This window comes from Teleopsis dalmanni, chromosome 2, assembly GCF_002237135.1.
Source record: "Teleopsis dalmanni isolate 2A chromosome 2, ASM223713v2, whole genome shotgun sequence".
NCBI lineage: Eukaryota > Metazoa > Arthropoda > Insecta > Diptera > Diopsidae > Teleopsis > Teleopsis dalmanni.
The window spans coordinates 53,429,486-53,451,725 of NC_051847.1; the positions used below are offsets into that span (position 1 = coordinate 53,429,486).

Below are 22,240 nucleotides of genomic sequence, written 5' to 3' on the forward strand. Positions count from 1 at the left end.
TCTCTCCATTAACTACAATATTCTTATAAAAAAATTTAGATTCAACAATTTCCAATATTCATATGCTAATAAAGAAAGTAAATTGAGAACTAATGTCACTAATTAAATAAAAAAATACCAAAAACATGGAACTAGAGCACTGAAAGTTTGTGCACGATTAGTCATCGCTTCTAATTTGACAGGCACTAGTTCTAAGCCTGGTACTTGCAGTCCAAACAAATTATATACGGACTATAAACTAATTAAAAAATTCGATTGTTTCCTAAGACTTCTGACGATGAGTACTTGGCAATACTCGAAACAGCGTTGTATGGTCAGCCAGATTTCAATAAATTAACTAAATTTTTGTGTGTGTCCTTTTTTCTTTGCTATTCGAAAACCCTATAAATTGAGAACTATAACCAGTACATATATTAAACATACGTTATAGTTTCGTTATGTTTAACTGATTTATTACGTTATAAATTATTATTGTTATATTTTATTTTCCAAATATTGTTGTTAATCATTATAACTTAAAAACTGATTTGGGAAAAAAACAGACAACAATTTTATCGTATTTGCATGTGATATATATTTTCTAGTTACCCGTATAATTTGTGGAATTCTGGTTTTGTTTAATTTTATTTTTCAATAATTGAAAGCGAATGTCATTATTGGACTATTAAGTGCAAAGAATGATAGGAGTCACAACAGTAACCAAGCGTCACTTATCATGCCAGCCAAAATTTACTATTTCTCAGGAAGACAAACTAAGCAGAATTCCCCGAGGATCCTTTTCAATGTGCTGAAGGGAATAAAGGATATTGTATATAAGGTAAATATTTTTGAATACAATAAAATCTTTTAATTAGTTTTTAAGTGATGAGTGTACTTTAAATAAATACTTAGATCATATGATAATTCTTCATAAATTCTTCAAAATGATTTTTTTTTAACATTGAAAATGGTTATATAAGGGTTCCTACAGAATTAATCAAGCTCATCGGCGCTTATTTTCTTATTATTCTCCGACTATTAGTTGACAATTTGCAAATATTGTGAATTAACTCAATATTTTCGAAACAATACATAAAAAAAAGTTTCCTGCATAAATTAAACATTATTTTATGAAAAAATGAAAACACCATTAAATCTAAAAGAGGCTTTACGTGCACTCTGTTCCAGAAAAATCAATCGTCACCGATTGCAATGCTGAATTTAAACGCACTCATGTCGGTACAAATGACACTGGACGTAAAAATGAAGTTATTATTTAAGAACAAAATCTACAATAGTATTTTGTAAGACTCAAGGCGGTAAGACTCAACGTTATGCATGCATCTGTATGTAAGTTGGACACGTTATATTAAGAAATTTAATTTATATTAATTTAAAAATTTAGAAATTTGGTGGTTTTGTTGACGGATCACTGGCGTTTAGGGCACCATGCTAGAAGATTGAATCTCTAGTTTAATCACTTCTGTCGCAGTTGAAGGGAGAAAGTGCGTTACATATGCTTTGTGATTATTAGGTGCATATGCGGCATCAATTGACTATGCTAGGGTCTCACTTTTTCAAGAATCTTGTCAGACCTACCTTTAAAGAGTATTTTACGCTTTGAATAAAGTTTAAGGTGATCTTTTTATACCTTAGGAATTTTTTTCGGTAACAATGGATTAATAGGCCTAAGTGGACTCTTACGATCTTCGATATAACCTTATTTAATTTTTTTCGGTAACATAATGGATGAATAGGCCTAAGTAGACTCTTACGATCTTCGACATAACCTTATTCAACGTCTTTAACAAAAATTTTACCTTTAATTGACTATGCAAAGTTGTTAATAGTATTTATGATACTGTGCGCTACTTAGATATATTTGATAAGAAGGATTTTTTCATGCAAAATATAATCATGAACTAAATATGGTTTAATCACTACACCCTGAAAACAAATTAGCAATCAGCAATTAAAGATAAATATTTAGGAATTCTCCTGATGAAGATAAAAGCAAATTTGCCAAAAATACTAAAAATAACGATCGAAATTAAAGCTAAAATTCTTAAAAAAACAAAACCGACTTTATATATTTTCGACGTAACATCTCAAAAATTAAAAAACAAAATTAAAGATGTTACAGTTATTCGAAGTAAGTTAGTTATGACATCAGTATTTTTAGATGTTTTCTTTGAAAAGGGAAAAACCAATCAGTAAATATTATATAGATTCATGGATGTATTCAAGGGATAAGTGAGTCCTGAAAGAGATGACACTAAAAAAAATTTTGTCCTAGGCCCATGTTATGCACATCAAAATCAAAATTGTTGCTTTTAATGTAAATTAAAAAACTAAGAGTTTGAAAAAGAAACAAATGCATTGTCAGTCAGAATTGTTGTATGTATGTATATATTTCCACTAAAATTTACCCATAAAAAAAGTAATAGTAAAAATACGAAATTGGTAAACTGATGTGATAATCCGCATAACATGGATTTTCGTCATTGCCCGAAAGAGTCAATTTTGATGTGCCCGTAACACTTTACATAACATAGGCCTTAATGCTACGTAAATCCAGAAAAGAACTAAAAGCTTTTACAAGTTAGACGGATTCGATTAGCAAAGAAAAGACAAGGACAAAAATCTTATTTAATTTATTGAAATTTGACTAACCATATAACGTTGTTTCGAGCATACATAGTACTCATCATCAGTGGTCTTAGAACATATTCGAATTTTTTGATTAGTTTACAGTCCATTTACACCGATAGTTTATAGGATTTCCATACGCCCAGGACATTATGGTATAGAATTAAAGTACATTTTAATCTACAACTAAAATCTGACATTTACCATGTTTACATACAACTAAAAATGGGTTTAAATAGTTAAAAATACAATATAAATACATTTTAAAATTAGTTTTAATTCAAAACAATTTCATTCTTAAAACCAAATATCTAGTATTATATTAAGAAATTATAATAGTGCTTTCTCATTTCACTTCTATATAAAAGTTAAAATTACCATCCCATTCGCTACAAAAATCCTACAATGAAAATTATTGTCAGGTTATAATTTATACAAAATCAAGTTAAAATAAAATTTTGAATAATTAGTAAACACTACATTCTTTCAGCATTTCATTATCTTTCAAAAAAGTGTCATATCTATATACAAAATGTTATATCGATAACAATATACCGATAGATGAGTGAGTGGTATATCATTTTGTGTGTACATCAAAGTAGGCCTCATTTTATTTTATTTAAATAGAAAAGTGAGAATTGTGTAGTCTATTAGATTTTTTTAATTCAGTTTGATATTGTCAGAGATAGAAATACTATTCAAAATGTCTGAACATTCAGAAGAGCATATCTTAAATGAACCAAAAGCTGAATTTCAGCAGCCAAGGATTAATGAAGTTGCTCAGAAATTTTTGGCTGATTTGGAAGAAGAGCGTCAACGTTTGGGTGAATCTTTTCCTCTGTGCAAACTTTTAATTGATGAAAGTAAGTTTATATTTAAACAAATAATAATATTTTGTGACAGGTAATAATAATCACATGTTCTTCAAATTGTTTGACCTAAATAATACATGTTGAGAAAAACTGAAATAAAATATTTTCTTCAGACGAGGTAATATCAACAGATATTTAAATTCTGTTTAATGCTCCTAATAAATCATTTCCATTTTTCACAAATTATATATTAATATATTAATAATTTAGTTATTGAAAATGTATTGCTTGATAATAATTTGTCAATTTATTTTTAGCGTTTGATAAAGTTTTTTCCACTGGTCGAATACCTGGTAAGGAATACTATGCAGATGTGTACAAGCAAAAGCCAATAAAAATAAGTCAAAAAGTATTTGTTCCGGTTAAACAATACCCAAAGGTAACATTTTAATAACTAGTCAGATCGTATCATTGTCTAAATATAAATGCTTTCGGTTTTTATAGTTCAATTTCAGTGGAAAAATTTTGGGTCCAAAAGGAAATTCTTTAAGACGCCTGCAGGAAGAGACTCAATGTAAAATTGCCATTAAAGGTCGTAATTCTATGCGTGATCGAAATAAGGAAGAAGAAATGCGCGCTTCAGGCGATCCCAGATTTTCTCATTTAAATAGGGATTTGTTCCTTGAGATCTCCACCCTTTCAAGTCCTGCAGAAGCTTACGCACGCATTGCATATGCTCTAGCTGAAGTTCGTAAATATATTGTTCCAGATAAGAATGATGAAGTATCTCATGAACAATTTCGGGAACTTATGGAGATCGATCCACAATCAGTTAAGCAGCTGAATGGATCCCACCCGTATATTAACAAGTAATTTTATTTATAATATTTAAAATAGTAATCTATACAAAAAAACAAACTATAAATTTTTCTTCAATTAGATCTGTTCTTGAGAAAAAAATTTCAGGCGGGTCTACTGGTGTGTCTAAGTATATGAATCTCATACGTAACATTTCATATGATCAAATGGATCCAGAGTGAGTTTTATTTCAAAAACAGTAATTTAGTGCTAAGATATAGTATATTTGAATGTTTTTACAAAATACTTTTAGAGCTGAAGTTGTAGCACAATCAACTTACAATCCGCGTTTTGCAAATCGCCAAGCTCAGCCAGCTTATGGTTACGCAAAAGGTATGTTAATGCCTATTGAAAAATTTTTCTATTTAAATATTAAGTTGGCTGGAACCTAAGAATAGTTTAAAAATACTAGTAACATCACATCCAAATTTTAAGCCAAACTAATAGTTATCTGTCGAATTACGAGTAACAAAAAATTTATTTTATAGATAGGGCAACAGCACCAGCAGGCTACAAGCGTCAACTAGTGGGTCCATATACCACAGATGCAAAACGATTCCGTGAAGGTCCCATAAAAGCTTTTAAGCCCCATTCTTATTCTATTTTAAATAAATATAAATAATCACAAATAAATATTACTGAATAATACTATGACCGCCACAAACAATTCAAAATTTCTAAAAATTACAATTAGTTACATATAATTTGTTAAACCTTATAAATTAATATTTTAAAACTAATAATATCTGTAAAAGTTGATTTACATGTTCTAAATAATAACATTTTAAATATCTCACGAAATACGAAAGAAATCTTTATAGTTTCTTCATTTTTTATTTTGCATTAAGTTGTACTTAATTGTAAAAATATTCAAATAATCATTTCACTTTAATTTCAAAAATAATAACTACTTGACAAAATGATAAATTTCTTTAAAATTAAACATGTAAATCGAACTTCAATTTATTATACGATTTTTTCAATTAAAATTTATAAGAAGATAATCTATAATAATATCATATATAATATATAAGAATATACCTTCATTTACCATAACTTACCCAATATAATTTAATCCATAATAAGTAAATCATTTATAAATCAAATTTTATAAATAAAAAAGAAATTAATAAAAATTATTAAAAATGTAATAAATATTCTATATAAAAGCAAAAAATAATTATAAAACTGTTAAAAACAGATAAAAGGTTTTGAATTAAGCACATCTTCCTAAATGTAAATGATTAAGGCTGGTTACGTTTTGATTTGTGCAAACAATGCTTATTTTTTTTAAATTCTACGTTATAAATATTTCACACATATAAATTAAATAATTAAAAAAAATAGTTTAGAATTGGCCACATCACCCCTTAGGTTTGAAGCCTTGTTCCATATCCGCTATTATGAAAACTGTTCCCTGGAATTTTATGAGTGCAAACAATGCTTTTTATTTCCATTCCTTTTTTAAAAATTAGACTGTATTTACCAATATAGATGTCTTCGTTTCTAACTAAATTAGTTATTACCTACTGAAACAATCGCTTCGTTAATGTCCAGTGCATGAGTGGCGGCGATTACCTATTTTAAGGTCTTTTTTTTACTTTTGGTTTTTAATTTTCTGAATCTTTTACGGTAACACAATGGGTCAATAGACCTAAGCGTGGGTCCTTAGAATTACCGGTATAATCTAACCTAACCTACTGAAACAAAAATTAAATATTACTTGTCTCATGATTCTGTAACTCGGAGCAATACTTACAACATTAGACAAAAATATATGTTATGTTACACGTTTTTGGAATAATAAAACTTTTCTAATCCATTTACAACATTTAAAGAGTCCATTGTAACATAAAAAAATAAAAGACTAATTTTATTTTTATAATATATTGTATAAACAATTAGAAAAAAAAACTAAAAACGTTGTATTAAACAGTATATTAGCTTAGGAGACATAATACAATATTACTCTATAAAATAGATCTTATAGTTCGGGTGTATCATCCGTATTAATAATTAAATAAAATGCTGTGTAGTATTGTATAATGTAAATATTATATAAGGTTTAAGTTTTAGTATATGAATCTGGTATTATTACTTAAATATTTTATTTCACATCAAACTTTAAATGGCTAATCAAATGATATGGATATTCTAACTTGTCATTACTGGTAAGGAACTCTATATACTCTAACAAGTACCAAACATTTTCACACATCTTGGATATAAGGTAATTATTTTTGAACTTAAATTTAACTTACAATTATGTAGTAACTTATTTTCAATAAATCTTCAAATCATAACGCATTGTGTTTCAATTAAAAAAAGTTTGTGAATGAGTGTACTACATATACCACTATTTCTAATATTGAAATTTTTTTATAACTGAATCGGTTGCTGAATTAATCAAAAGTACTATTATAAATAATAGATTTGTAAGCAACTCCAAGGCTAAACTCAAAAGGGCCCTTTGAGTTACAGACAATTTCTTTTCGTGATCACTTGATATGACACCATGCGACTTTCAATTTTTCGGAAAAACACTTTTGCCGATGAGAGGAAATCATTTTATGGCTGTAATACCCATAGTTTTTCGCTTTGCTCCCCAGTAATGTAATGCTTGTCGACTTGTCCAGGTACGTTGAGCCGACATGCGTGTGTTCATAATCTGAACAGGCCACACTCTGGAAAGTGAAAAGATTTTCGAGTGTTTCAGCACTACAGTTGGTCCAGTCGACATAAGGAGCATGAATACAGTGGATTGTCTTATGGCAACTCTTTATATGGACCAAAGTTTTTGAAGTTCCTGCAGTTTTAACTTCATTAATGATTTTTGCGCACGTTTTGCGAAGGTCTGCGATTGTTGCCAAATCAAGATCGAATGTTAAATATCTGATGTCCGGAAAGAAACAGTCCTGTGATACCGACAGGTTCATTGACATATGTGAGAAGTGCTCGCCAAGAAGGGTGACGTCATCACACCTTGTTTTAGAATTATCAAATTACGTGCAAGAACGAAATCAAGAGAACAGTCATCTCGCTAATTGGTGTTGGTGATGTCCACATGATTCGAATTTTTTGCTGTTAGCCTACTTTATCAGACTTTAATGGAGTCCTGTGATGTTGAAGCACGGTAACTTTATATCACATATATTGAGGCAGTTCAGAGACCCTTTGTGTTGTACCCAAAAACCAGCTAAATTTCCTTAATTTCGTTAAAATAAAATTAAGCTAATTTGGAAAGTGTTCATACTGCGTCAAATTAAAGAAATCATATGTTTTTGCTATAATAATCGAAGGTTAAAAATTACATGCTCAAAACACCATTTGTATCTGCGAAATTTTAAAATATGATTAATATAACTATAAAGGTTGGCATTCAGTAGTATTAGTGGATTTCAGGTATGTGGACTATTATTTTTTATTCTAATTTAAATTAACAACTTGATTTCGTTGAAACGAAGACGAAATCAAAATTTTTACGAAATTAAAGTGTGTCTGAACATAATAGGGGTATTCAGGCAACTGATTAGTTGCTTAGTAGTTGATTACAACAAAAATTTGCACACAAAAATGAAACTAAGCAGGGAATCAACTATTTCGGTGATTCTCAGATTAGTACAAATTTGATTAATAGTGCTGCCAGTCCCAAGTGTTGTAATAATAACTTAGAATAAACTTTTGTATAGAAATTTGTTAGCTTTCTCTCTCTGTTTGAATTGTGTGTAAACAATTTTCACTGTTAACGTATGTTTCGCTTTTGCTGTTGATGCGAATGCTGCCAAGGCAATGTTTCGCTTTTGCTGTTAATGCGAGTGCTGCCAAGACACAACAAACTAATCAGATTACGCATTTTGGGTCGTTCAAGCAACTGATTAACATCAAAATGCTAAATTTTTTTTATATGAAGTTTTTGAATCAACTAAGCAACTAATCAGTTGCCTGAATACCCCTAATATAAAACTCATGCCAATGGAAACGACTAAACCTTAATTTCATTAATAGAAGGCTGCATGGATGCATTACATGCCAATTTTGCCTTGCGTGTTCGCACGTCTATTTTTTCGTGCGACCATGTCGCATGCTGCGATTACATTGCTTGCGAATTGACAGTTCTGCTTCATTTGTTTTAAAAACAAAATCGATCATCATCATCCGTGACTAAACAGTCCACGTAGGACCTAAACCTGTTTATAAACATCCTTCCATTCTCTGTTTTTTGTTTTCCAATTTCTTATGTTCATTTCTTTTGAATCCTGCAGCACATTGTCTTTCCATAGGGCGAATCAAAAACAAAATAGTAAAGATAAAATATATTTAGCAGAAAATCCGTTATTACAGTATTTATTGATTTCGAATAACAAAATATGATTTTTATTCATCAACGGTTTCTCAACCAAAGAAATTAACAAATCGCAATCCATTTCCTAAAACTAACATATTTTCATATATATTTCCATTTATAAATTTAAAATTACATGAAAACAACACTCATCTTTTAATTTCATTATTTTCATCATCGATTTCCCACGAATGAATCAATTTCAGACAAAATACTTTAATATTTTAAACAAATGTTCGCACGAAGGAGACAACACATCGCGCGAATAGTTTTCAGCAACTGTAATCACTCACATATAATTACGTACATTTGATTTGTTCGTACAAAAACGCAACAAAAATTCGCATGCAATGTAATCGCAGCCTAAGTACTCTTAGTAGTCTGCTCCACGAGCTACTCATAGTAAAACTCAAGTAAAGTACAAACTGAGAGCGTAATATAAGTAAAGTGTCAAATTACGCTCTTTACACAGATTTTCATGGAACAGCTTTATGCACAACAGCTGATTCACACATCAACACAAATTTTCATTTACTTAAAAATTTGTTGGTATATACACAGTGTTACTCAAACTCGTGGAACAGAGCTGGTATTAGAAAACAAAGTCGAGAACATTATTTTGTATACTATAATGATAAATGTGAAAAACGATTTTTGACAGTAATTACGTCTGTTTGATCATCACATTGGATACGTTCACTGTTTTATTCTTTGTAAATTAAGGTATGTTCCGAGAGTTCTTAGAAATATTAAGTTATTATGAAACTGTGACAACAACTGCATTTCATTTGTTAAAATCCATATTGTAATGAATGCCATTGATTAAACTTACATATAATACTTATATATATATATTATCATTTATTTATTACTTTTTGTAATAAGTGTTACATCTAAGTACTTTATTTAAACTTCGATAAATAAATGACGTATCTTCATCGCAGCTAATAATTTGTGTGTATCTCATATTGATGTGGTTGGCATTATTCGCTTTATTGATTGAAGTAGAGAATTGAAAATTAAATTGTGAATTTGTATTTTTACTTATAATCAGCTACATTATAAAAAATAACATAAAATAAAAATGTCTGAACATTCGGAAGAACACGTAATGAATGAACCAAAAGCCACTGATCATCAACAACCAAAAATTAATGAGATTGCTCAAAAATTCCTAGCTGATTTGGAGGAAGAACGTGATCGCCTAGAAGAATCCTTTCCTCTATGTAAATTATTAATTGATGAAGGTAATTTAAACTGTTCACAATTATATAAGTCTAAAGTCGATAATATTGCATAATATGTGCTTTTTTTATTACAATAATTTCACCTGAAAAACTGGTTTTCTTGATATACATTTTAGTTTTTGGTATCTATTCATATAAAATTAAGCCATAAATAATGGAAAATGATATGAAAAAACATTTTGTTTTTTGTTTTATTGACTTAATGGATGAGTATATTGATGATTTGTTTGTTTTTGTATTAATGATTTAGCTTTCAATAAAATTTATTCAACTGGCCGCATTCCTGGTAAAGAATACTATGCAGACGTCTACAAGCAAAAACCGCTTAAAATTAGTCAAAAAGTCTTTGTACCAGTAAAACAATACCCAAAGGTAAAAATGATTTGCCATAAACTATGTAAATGTAGTCATTAAAATTTTAAATTAATTTAAAAAACAGTTTAATTTTACTGGAAAAATTTTGGGACCAAAGGGAAATTCTTTAAGACGCCTGCAAGAAGAAACGCAATGTAAAATTGCAATTAAAGGTCGCAATTCAATGCGCGATCGCAATAAGGAAGAGGAAATGCGTAGCTCAGGTGATCCTAGATATTCTCATTTGAATAAAGATCTATTTCTCGAAATATCTACTGTTTCGAGTCCTGCTGAAAGTTATGCACGTATTGCATATGCTCTTGCAGAAATACGTAAATATATAGTTCCAGATAAGAACGATGAAGTTTCTCATGAACAATTTCGAGAACTGATGGAAATCGATCCTCAGTCAGTTAAACAACTAAATGGTTCTCATCCATATATTAACAAGTAATTTACCAAAATTAATATAAACAAAACCAATATTAAATATTTTTTCAATTAGATCTGTTCTAGAAAAAAAACTATCAGGTGGGCCGTCAGGTTTATCTAAGTACATGAATCTTATTCGAAATATTTCCTATGATCAAATGGAACCCGAGTAAGTTGTTTTTAATTTTAAATATTAAATATCATATTTTTATAAAATTATAATAATTTTAGAATGGAAGAACCAGTAGAAGCAAGCTATAATCCACGTGCTCCAAACCGTCAAAACCAATCTGTTTATGGGTATGCTAAAGGTATGTTATATTCAGAAACTATAAGTATAATAGTTATAATTAAAATGATAATTAAAAACCATTTTTGTAGCAAGGACAGCAATGCCAACAGGCTTCAAACGTCAATTGGTTGGACCCTACGCTACAGATACAAAACGTTTACGTGAAGCTCCTATAAAACCTTTTAAACCCAGTTCTTATTCTATTTTAAATAAATATAAATAATCGAAAAATATAATATTGCAAAAAGTGTAATGACAACCACAAAAAAATTTCAAACATTTTTATAATATCAATAAGTTGCAACTATAAATCCTATAAATAATGATTTAATAACTAATAATACATGTAAAAGTCGATTTACATATTTTAAATATTGCAAATATTATATATAACTTAGTTCAGTCAGGTAATTATATAAAACTTATTATTTTTTTCTTAAGTTTTGCATTAATAAGATTTCAGAAAAATATTCTGCTTCATAATGAGACAGTATGGCAGTATTTAACTACACAAATGTAGATCGAACTTAAAATTATCTATATTCTTTTAATCACATTATATAATATATATATAAATAACCTTACATTTAATATAATTTACCCAACAAACATGATTTATAAAATTTATTAAACATATAAATATTCAACAAATAAAATGAAAATGCATAAAAAAGCTTTATAAACATTCTATATACATAAATATAAAATATATATAACATAGATGAAAAATTTGGTATTAAATACGTTTCTTTTGAGACTGTTTTTACCTATAATGTGGAATGAACTTTATTTTTTTATACTTTTAAAATGAGATTTATATATATATATATTTATTTATTTTGTATTAAAATTTATTTTTATAAATAATTAATATTGAGATCGTTATTTGAACATTATTACATATTAATATGACTTTTTAAAAAGCAGTAGCTAATGGACAACTTATTTTATTTTTGTTGCTGTGGAATTCCCTCAATATTCAACAAGGTAAGCAAAAGGTAATGTTTTTTATATAGTTCTATACAAATATATAATAACTTATTTAATTGCAAATTAATGAACTAATTCAATAAATTTCGTATACATAATATTGTTGTTTCATTAGAAGTTTGTTATTGCGTCTATGGTTTAACTAGTTTTCGTTAACAGTAGGAAACTAAATATTTTGGTCTTAAACGTTTGCATTTAAACTTTTAAGAGAATGATAAATGGTACATCCAAAAATTTAGTGTGACAAAGACAATCTTGCAACCTTCACATGAAATGCATAGGACTTGCCTTTTATGGTAATATGCCACAGAAACTGTTTATCCTAAAAGAGTACAATTAGGTAATCTAAACTACATCCGTTTATTCATATCGCAACAAAACTAACATCAATCGAGTGTCAAGTCTTTTTATGTCGAATCAATGCCTTTCGAGACCACGTTTTCATTGTGGGAATAAGCCTAGGTTTTCAATAAGCCTACGTCTAAAATGTAAATATTTCCCTATGAAGTAAGGAGTGTATGGTTCACTTGAGGTGACGATATAGCTATATACTAAACATTCACTTACATTACGTCTATAGCCAGTTCACATCACAACTGTAGTTTTACTTCTCCTAATTTTGCTTATCTGTTTCCATGTTCAATCACATGAAATCGAAGTATGGTTTTAACTCATCGCAAAGATTTCTCTTTTCAACGTAGGCTAGTTTCAATAACCAAGTTTCGTCCGACTTTTTTCCTTTTTCATCATCATCTGCACAAATCATATTACTCCTCGTATTTGTTGTGTAATCCACTCATGTTTTGAATCCACACGTCTATTACGGTTGCGACTACATTTCGGAGTCATTCATCAGCTCTGGCGACCAAGTACCGCTTATATAGGCTGCGGGATAGAACAACATTCAAATTAAGCTAGCTTGTCTCTTTTAAATTTATCCTAACTCTTCAGGCATATTGTAGAGATATTTACATTATCGTTATTTAGAAAAAAATGCTCATTTTAAAAAATTCATAAAGATATAAAGCCAATCTCAATTCACTTGACGTGCTGAACTTGGTGTAAATCTATGGTTTAAAATGCAACTAAGGATTAAGGGGAAATTATAGGCTAACTACACCAAAAATTTACCAAAATAAGAATTAATAAAAAACTGCACTTAAAAATATAAAAAATGTCTTTAAAAATTGTTTGTACAATAGTTTTAAACTATATAACTTAAATTATATAAATATCAGACATGGTACATTTTTTACACTATAATCATTTTTATGGTAGATAATTTGTATGAGAATAACATTATTACAACGTAAGCTTATATGTGTTATGAATTACTGGGTACACTAACATTTCGTGTACCCAGCAATTATATTCATTGTAAATTACTTTTACACACGAATAATTACATTTAGCTACAAAATGGCAATTTTATTAAAATTATTTAAGTATTAGATTCATGCACATTTTACTCGGGTATAATACTTAAGGTTGATACGGTATATGATAATACCCACCACACTCATTCAGTACTGTACTAGATTATGTTACGGTCAAAAATCGCCACATACCGCAACAAGTACAATTATTCATGGTACATAGCAGTCATTTTAGTGATGAGTGAGAGAAGAGAGTGAAAAATTGACAATAAAATAAATATGTCAATTTTTTATAAGATTATTAAAAATATTATATAATAAAACTGAGAAGTATTCTGTAAATGCATGAAGTGCATTGCTCTAAAAACTGATAAGCACTGTGAGTATCACACCGCTTATACTTTGCTGTTACTGAAATGCGCAAAGGTATTGGATACGATAAAGATATATTATGGCGTCAATGCAGAACACTCGTTGGTGACTGACAAAAATGGAGATAGCCCTCTACTTTTCTATATAGCAACAAACATTATTACAAAAAGCTAGTTATTTGCATGTACATTTTTATTAAATTATAATAATTTTCACCTTCATTTTTAATTATTTTTGAACGATATGTTAAGTAATTGTTTAGTATTTACTCAGAGGCAAGTAAATCTTATAGATGTATAGATGTATCTTATAGTATGTTCCCATTCCCTTTATTAAGGCAGTTTATTTGATGAAGATCGCTAATAAAGTTAATTAACCGTACTAGAGCGTGATTAAGGTCACTAATGAAGTTGATTAACCGTACAAGAGCGTGCTTTTCAACTTAGTATAAAATAAATTAAGGGAAATTGCAACAAAAATGACGAATGCAATATTATAAAATATATTTCCCGAAAAAGAACTTATCGAAATTTGACAGATGAAATTAACCTAACGGATCAGGTTACGTTATGTTAATCTGGCTAGCTATAAAGTCATACAAAGGCATATTAGATCCTTCGGATAGAGTTAAACATTTACACATTGTAGTAGACATTTAAACAAATTTAAAGAGTGTTTGAAGCTTTATTTCTGAGACAGTGGCACTAAACATTTTTCAAAGATTTTTTTTTAAATCTTGAACAATTTTAAGCATAAAGTTTGTTCATAAGTATTGAAAAGTTCTTTATAGCATAAAAATGCATTCTCTTGCATATATCAACTGAGAGAGTAAGTGGGAATTTAATGACATTTTGTTCATAATTTGAGTATTAAAATATGTAACTGTGTATTATCTGTCACAAAAGCTGTGTTGAAAGTTTTCTCTTCGTAACAAAATCAAGTTTAAATTGTAAATCCCTTTTGCAATCAAAACTCTACAGATGTTATTTTATTTGAATTGTCATTTATATAAAATCTACTTTAAATTAAATTCGTAATTCACAATAATACAATCTTACACCAATATTGTATATAATTCGCAATATAGATTGCGAATTGCAATTTACGAACGCAACTACAAAAATAATTATGAAAATAAAATAATTATAATATAATGCTGTATGAATATGTTTTTAGAAGAGAAACTTGAATGAACTCGATTACAGTTACTTGCGCTGTGTGAATAGGCACAAAAATCTAACCATTTTTACCAAAAATTTTGCACTGACTTAGACTTTTATAAGATTCAGCTAATACTAATTATATTGAAAAATGCATTTACTCAAAATTTTTTGAACGCTTCTATTAATTATATCATTTTTTTCAGTGTTTTAGTATATAAAATTAATGAAATGCTTAACAGCTCTATCTAATTAGTGATGATATTAAAAATTTAAATTTTAAAAATATTGCATCATGTAAATTATAGCTAATATATATTTTTTTTCTTTTGAAACGAGCGAATTTTGAAGATTACTATAGAATATAGTAGTTATATTGCTTTAAGTTAGGTTAGGTTAGGTTACTGGGGCCGTCCGAAGACTCACTTAGACCATAAGGTCCATTGTGATACCCTAAAGAATTTAACATCTGTCCCTATAACCACTTGGTATTGGCTACAAAGCCATTGACACGAGCTATGGAAATAGAATCTAGCTCTCTTAATGAATAGAAAAAGTGCGACCCTAAGTAGGATAGTCTATGTCTTGCGAAGGCAGGACACTGTAGCAGAAGATATTGCTTTAAATAATATCTAATTTTTTTTTTATTTATTATTAATTAGTTTTTAGCTAATATTTAGCTAAAAGCTAATTTTTTTGAAACTGACTATAGAATTTAGTGTTTTAAATAAAATGTAATTTTTTTTGTTACTTTTTATTAATTAGTCTTTAGCTTAAATTTAGCTAAAAACTAATTTTTTTGAAATTGACTATAGAATATTGTTTTAAATAAAATGTAATTTTTTTGTTACTTTTTTTTAATTAGTTTTTAGCTAATATTTAGCTTAAAGTTAATTTTTTTGAAGTTGACTATAGAATATAGTAGAAATATTGTTTTAAATAATTTATAATTTTTGAAAATAATTTAAAAAGTTTGTTAATTAATAATAACATCTTAACGTTTGATATAATTTAAAATAAATTCAATTTTTAAATAAAATAAGTAATTTAATGTACGTATGTACAACTTGCAAAAAAGGAACAATTTACTACGTTTAGGTTTAAACACCAACACTGAAAATACGCCGACGTTCGTTGTCCTCCTTTCACCACTATCGAATGTTTCTGAATACATTTGCCTGGAGTTAGCCGTCGTTTGTGCAGGAAAAATCGAATCGGTGGAGAGGAAATATTTTATTAAAGTGCAAATTTTTCTTGCTTTAGTTTAACTGTAATATTTTTAATAAGGTAAAGTTTTTGACTGTGTAAAGAAAGTAACTTTATTACGAGAACTTCTAACATCTATTATTAAACAATATTCTGGTGCAAGCAGTGAAAAAAGTTATACGTATGTGTATGTACATATAATGAAAAGCGTGTATTAATAAAAAAGTGAAAGTGCAGGATAATTGAAACTATGTGTAGAGATCTATGAAATTAAAAAAGAAATCAAATATCAGATACACACATTTACGTATATTAACTAGTTACACTAAAGCTGTGAAACGTCCGTCTGCTGATTTTTGTAACTCAACAATTCGCACTCATGCATACATATAAATGCAACAACACAACACATACTGCATTAATTGCACTAGACAGAAGGCAAATGTAGATCGTTACTTCGACATTTTCGTTTATTTGCAGTGGGGTAATGCGTGCGTAAAGAATACATTTCAAATGAATTTAATTAAAATTAAATAAAATCCATACGGAGTTGTCATAATAAGTTTATTTTGAAGTTTTGTTTGGGTTGCACACACATAGAAGTATACACAACATTTTTTTTTTTTTTTGTAAACATGTATTAAGATATATGTATGTATTCTCGTCTAAAAAAAAGTTTTAATTGATTTGAAATAATTTATATACTCATTAGTTTTATATTAATTTAAAATTATATGCATACATATTTGTAAATATATATATATATGTGAATTTATGTATATGTTTATATTTCAGGTTTAGACAACTTCTGTTTTTTCCTATCATAATTTATTGAATTTTAAAATTTTTTTTATTTTTTTTGAAATTTGACAAGATATTAAAGTTGGTAATTTTGCTCCGTTTGTTTCTTTATTGAAGAAACTAATATTTTCTGCACATTGAGTGCTTTTTTGTGATAATATATTGCTGACAACATGACCGATGCTTTTGATGGCAACGGTGATTACTCCCCGTACAATGATGACGACAATGAATATAGTAAACAACGCAAAAGTGGCGTAGGCTCCAATACGGTGCCACATAATGGCGATAACACAAATCATGTCTCATCTGGAGGTCCCGGCGCCTCTGGTGATAGTGGGCAGTTAAATGAAAAGGCTAACGAGTACATTCGCGACTGTTTAAGTGAAAAAAATCGAATGGATAGAAAATTTCCAATTGCTGAAAAACTTCTGGAATGTGGTGAGTCTATTTGGTATTGAATTGTTTCCTGTGAATTTACTTTAAACTTATTTCTTTAAATATTCTAATTTAAAATTTGTGTTTTTGGATGATTTTTTACAATTTTCGGGATTCGGATTAATGTGAAGTTTACTACTTCTATTAATTTTTCTACTAAGGTGTATGTCGATATAGTTTGGTTCTCAAGCTGTCGGTCTTGAATGTCGTAAAACTTTAATTACATAAACAAAATTATACATACTAGTTGCCGCAAGTTTTCTCATCTAATTGTTTGTGGAATCTATATAAAAATATATGACTTTAAAACTGGGTGTCTCGAAACACCAGGGTTTTACTCTTACTTTTACATATAGACAAAAGAAAAAATTAATTCAAAGGTAAGAGATGGAAACCGTTATTTATTCTTATATTGACATATAGATAAATGGAAAATATTCAAATATGTATAGATGAGAAGCGCTACTCTTATATTGACATATAGGTTAATTGAAACACTGATTCAAAGATAAAGCGATTAAAATTAATACTCTTATATTGACATATGGATTAATCGAAAAAATAATTCAAAGATGAATAGATGAGAAGCGCTACTCTTATATTGACATATAGATTATTTGAAAAAAACTCAAAGATAAAGAGATTAAAATTAATACTCTTATATTGACATATAGTTTAATGCAAAACATAATTTAAAGATGAATAGATGAGAACCATTACTCTTATATTGACATATAGATTAATTGAAAAAAACTCAAAGATAAAGAGATTAAAATTAATACTCTTATATTGACATATAGTTTAATGCAAAACATAATTTAAAGATGAATAGATGAGAACCATTACTATTATATTGACATATAGATTAATGGAAAAACTAATTAAAAGATAAAGAAATTAAAAATATTACTCTTATATTGACATATAGATTAATGGAAAATATAATTCAAAGGTGAAGAGATGAGAACCATTACTCTTATATTGGCATATAGGTTTATTGAAAGATAAAAAGATTGAAAATAATAATCATATATTAACATATAGATTAATGGAAAATATGATTTTAAGGTCAAGAGATGAGAGGCACTACTCTTATATCTTATATATTGTATTATCTTATATAGATTAATTGAAAAATTAATTCAAAGATAAAAAGATTAAAATTAATACTCTTATATTGACATATAGATTAATGGAAAATATAATTCAAAGATAAAGAGATGAGAAGCACTACTCTTATATTAACATATAGATTAATTCAAAAACTAATTCTAAGATAAAGAGATTAGAATCAATACTCTTATATTGACATATGGATTAATGGAAAAACGTATTTTAAAATGAACAATTCACATAAATACAGAAGAGATTTTCTTAACATCGCGATTTAAAGACAAATTTTGTTAAAAATTCATTATTTTAAGCAACTTTTTTGACTGTATTATATGTTGATAAAGTTAGATTTTCACGATGTTGGGATTTAATTCTGTATCTTAATTAGAAAAAAAAGAGTAGTCACGACATCTAAAAAGGTGCCAAATGTCTCAAGTAATCTAAATAGCTTATTGTGAAAAACAAAATAGCTATAGGAACCAATATTACAGTGATTATTGGTTATAGGACCCAATAAACACGTTCTACATCCAATCTTATTGTGTATGTTTTATCATCCTTATCTGGACTTGATTTTCAAGTCGGTATTGGTTACAACAACAACAGAACCTGTTAGTCTTTTATTTATAATTAAATAAAATAAATAAATAATAGATTTGTTTCAATATAAATATTAATTATTTTAATTGAGTATAGCAACAAAAATAAAGTAATGCATTGATATAAAACAATCGTCCAAATTTCAATTGACAGTATCACTAGATAGGTAGGAACGTGTTGTCATTAGCGTCCATTTTTTGGAAACATAACCCTAAAGGCTACATTACATTAGCATTGTGGCACCGCATTCGAACTATTCGGTATCAAGCACCTCATCAGAACTATTAGATCTGAAATACTAATTGGATATAATATCTTTTCTTGACGCATGTCTGCTTATCCTGTTACCATGTTTCCTCTTCGGGAGGAAAAAAGTTTCGGTAACTTTGTTTTTCAACAGGTATACCGGGTAGGTAAACATGTTGATTCCAAAACTTATCTTTTTCTCTTAGAGACATATTCTTGCCTATAAGTTTACAGTTCGCCTAAAGCAAGAATCAGATATTGTGATAAATATATGTACATATATATTTATTACAAAATATTTAAGTATTATATTTAAATATTTAAAAAATCATTTTAAATTTAAAATAATAACTTATTTAAGAGTTTTTTTTAACATAATAATTTAATTATAGAACAATCGAAATCGTACTGTAGTTCTTACTTTGTAATTGATTTTATTCTACATTATGTATTTACCTTCTTATATTATTTTTTTAGAAATTGAAAAAGTTCAAAGTACAGGACGTATACCCTCACGTGAACAGAAATATGCCGATATTTACCGTGAAAAGCCAATTCGAGTATCACAGAAAGTACTTGTTCCAATACGGGAGCATCCAAAGGTATTTACAATAATTTAAAATGCAATTATGATTTTTAATTTAATATATATATTTAATTGACAGTTCAATTTTGTTGGAAAATTGCTTGGGCCTAAAGGTAATTCACTAAGACGTTTACAAGAGGAAACTCTTTGTAAAATGACTGTTCTTGGACGTAACTCAATGCGCGATCGTGTAAAGGAAGAAGAATTACGTACCTCTAAGGATCCTAAATATGCACATCTAAACAGTGATTTACATGTTGAAATTTCTACAATTGCTCCACCAGCTGAGGCTTATGCGCGCATTGCATACGCAATGGCCGAACTTCGAAAATATTTGATACCAGATAGTAATGATATTATACGACAGGAACAACTGCGCGAGTTAATGGATAGTACCAGCATTAATGAGAATGATGGTGGTAAGTCCACTTTTAAGAAAGCTTCACATACCCAAGGTACAGGTGGTGGAATAGGCATGACCATGAATACTTCAACTGGTGCTTCTGGTTCAAGTAATGTGTTGGGTGGCGGAAATAAAAACATACCCCATCATGGATATAATAGGTATGCGTCTACTGATCGCAACTTCAATTTTTTCGCTTTATTCTTTATGTTATGTTACAGAGCACCACAGCAGAATCAGTTTAGTAAAAACTCGGTTGCTCCAAAGCAAAAGGTTTTGTCGATTTTAGAAAAAGCAAGAACTGCAATGGATGAAGGATATGGGTATGCCCTCAAAACATTTTTAGTTTTGTTTTTGCCATTAAATACAATAACACTTTATTTGCAGCCGTAGTTATGATGATCATATGCCGTACGAAACATCTTATGATAGCTACTCCTATGGACACGCTCCACCTCATACTCACCCATCACAGGCGACTGGCATGAATTTACCAAATATGAGTACACGTGGTCCGTACGATACTCAAGAATATGATTCAGATTTCAATAGACGTGATTATTATCAGCATTCGCCTAATTTTGGTGGTTAGTTAACATAGTGAAATAATTGTATATATCAAAATAAAATTAAAAAAAAAAACATTTAAATATAGCTGGTGCCGGCGTATCTCAAACAAACCAAAATACTGGTTTGAATCCAAATCATAATCGTAGTCATGTTAACAGGTGAAATTTATTAGGGTCTGGTCAAACAAATGTTAATTCTCTTGCAACACAAGTTACAACAAACTCTACTACCACCAAATGTAATAACAATACTGTTTTACCCCCACAGCATCAAATGCAATTACATACAAACAACTTCGGGGGCAACAACAATATAGTGAAGGTAATTGAAAATAACAGGATTTACAGAAGAAGAATTTACTAAAAAACATTTTTTATGTACCCTACTTTTATATTAGCAACATATGTCAGCAACAAATGTTCATCAACAACAGCAAAACCACCCACCGCCTACATCCAATCATGCACCGAACGGCAATATGCATAATATTCCCGGTTCAAATGTGGCTAATACCATACAAAATGATTGCAAAGCTTTTTCAAACATTAACCACCTAAATAATATATCCAATATTAATAATCAAAAAGCTCCGCAAACACAACCAACTGCTGCTGTTAATAATCACCTCCAAGGTCCCGCAGCAACTGCTGCTAATCTGCTTTTCGTAAGGTATTAAACAAAAGTTTGCTACTTACACCTGCTTACTTATATAAATAGTTAATATTAATTCGTTTTAAGAATATTACAAAAGAATGTAGTTTAATTTTAAGTTTAATAGTATTCTAATCTCATTTTATGCTTTCACTTTACCCCCTTCCAAACACCACACTCCATTGCCTAATTGATACCGTATATTATTAGTGCATAATTAGATTGTTGTTTTATTCCTTTATGTATAATTTTATTTTATAAATTAAAAAATTTTATTATTAAATTTTTTTAATATAAATATTAATATAAAATTAATAGGTAGGAAGCGTTGATTTTAGCGCATTTGCGCATTTGAATAAAATTTAATACTAATATAAAGTGGCAACCGTAAGAGATTTGCGCACAAAAATTTTTTCCCTTAATACTTAAAACTTATTGCTAATTTAAAATAGTAATCTTTTAGAATTTGCTTACAGTAAAATATCTTCCTTAATACTATATTAAGATTTTAGCGCCTTCAAATTAAATTTACTGCTCATTTAAAATGGTAATCTTTTAGAATTTGCTCATAGCAAAATTTCCTTTTTAAGATTATATTCAGATATTATGATATTCAAATCAAATTTACTGCTTATATAAAATGGCTTTCTTAAAGAAATTTCTTCCCTAATACTATATTAAGATATTAGCGCATTCAAATTAAATTTACTGTTAATTGAAAATGGAAATCTTTTAGAATTTGTTCATAGATAAATTTTCTTTT

The 22,240-nt window shown here is 28.5% G+C and overlaps 3 protein-coding genes across 4 annotated transcripts; all 3 read left to right on the forward strand.

Moving 5' to 3' along the window:
• The first annotated feature begins 3,213 nt into the window (after positions 1-3,213).
• On the forward strand, positions 3,214-4,962 carry LOC119684225 (KH domain-containing, RNA-binding, signal transduction-associated protein 3-like). Its single transcript, XM_038098225.1, has 6 exons — positions 3,214-3,491; positions 3,758-3,879; positions 3,945-4,309; positions 4,381-4,476; positions 4,552-4,631; positions 4,787-4,962. Exons 1-6 carry the CDS (start codon positions 3,332-3,334, stop codon positions 4,918-4,920), a joined length of 957 nt encoding a protein of 318 aa, XP_037954153.1. The 5' UTR covers positions 3,214-3,331; the 3' UTR covers positions 4,921-4,962.
• Positions 4,963-9,584: 4,622 nt separating this feature from the next.
• On the forward strand, positions 9,585-11,233 carry LOC119684092 (KH domain-containing, RNA-binding, signal transduction-associated protein 3-like). Its single transcript, XM_038098041.1, has 6 exons — positions 9,585-9,887; positions 10,138-10,259; positions 10,327-10,691; positions 10,747-10,842; positions 10,905-10,984; positions 11,055-11,233. Exons 1-6 carry the CDS (start codon positions 9,725-9,727, stop codon positions 11,186-11,188), a joined length of 960 nt encoding a protein of 319 aa, XP_037953969.1. The 5' UTR covers positions 9,585-9,724; the 3' UTR covers positions 11,189-11,233.
• A 4,734-nt stretch (positions 11,234-15,967) lies between these two features.
• LOC119680355 (KH domain-containing, RNA-binding, signal transduction-associated protein 3-like) lies at positions 15,968-21,667 on the forward strand. Of its 2 annotated transcripts, none has more exons than XM_038093128.1 (9): positions 15,968-16,150; positions 16,944-17,311; positions 19,745-19,869; positions 19,933-20,417; positions 20,478-20,579; positions 20,644-20,843; positions 20,912-20,984; positions 21,094-21,147; positions 21,224-21,667. In XM_038093128.1, exons 2-8 carry the CDS (start codon positions 17,044-17,046, stop codon positions 21,140-21,142), a joined length of 1,302 nt encoding a protein of 433 aa, XP_037949056.1. In that variant the 5' UTR covers positions 15,968-16,150; positions 16,944-17,043; the 3' UTR covers positions 21,143-21,147; positions 21,224-21,667. The 2 variants fall into 2 exon arrangements, with proteins under 2 accessions (XP_037949056.1, XP_037949057.1); XM_038093129.1 differs by having other exon boundaries at positions 16,988-17,311.
• Positions 21,668-22,240: the final 573 nt, after the last annotated feature.

Excerpts from the sequence above, each read along its gene's own strand:
- LOC119684225 (XM_038098225.1), top strand. The coding sequence starts at position 3,332 with ATGTCTGAACATTCAGAAGAGCATATCTTAAATGAACCAAAAGCTGAA. Across the intron at positions 4,477-4,551 it reads TATGATCAAATGGATCCAGA|AGCTGAAGTTGTAGCACAAT; the intron begins GTGAGTTTTATT and ends AAATACTTTTAG. Across the intron at positions 4,632-4,786 it reads AGCTTATGGTTACGCAAAAG|ATAGGGCAACAGCACCAGCA; the intron begins GTATGTTAATGC and ends TTTATTTTATAG.
- LOC119680355 (XM_038093128.1), top strand. The coding sequence starts at position 17,044 with ATGACCGATGCTTTTGATGGCAACGGTGATTACTCCCCGTACAATGAT. Across the intron at positions 19,870-19,932 it reads CAATACGGGAGCATCCAAAG|TTCAATTTTGTTGGAAAATT; the intron begins GTATTTACAATA and ends TTTAATTGACAG. Across the intron at positions 20,844-20,911 it reads GCATTCGCCTAATTTTGGTG|CTGGTGCCGGCGTATCTCAA; the intron begins GTTAGTTAACAT and ends ATTTAAATATAG.
- LOC119684092 (XM_038098041.1), top strand. The coding sequence starts at position 9,725 with ATGTCTGAACATTCGGAAGAACACGTAATGAATGAACCAAAAGCCACT. Across the intron at positions 9,888-10,137 it reads TAAATTATTAATTGATGAAG|CTTTCAATAAAATTTATTCA; the intron begins GTAATTTAAACT and ends TTAATGATTTAG. Across the intron at positions 10,843-10,904 it reads TATGATCAAATGGAACCCGA|AATGGAAGAACCAGTAGAAG; the intron begins GTAAGTTGTTTT and ends TAATAATTTTAG.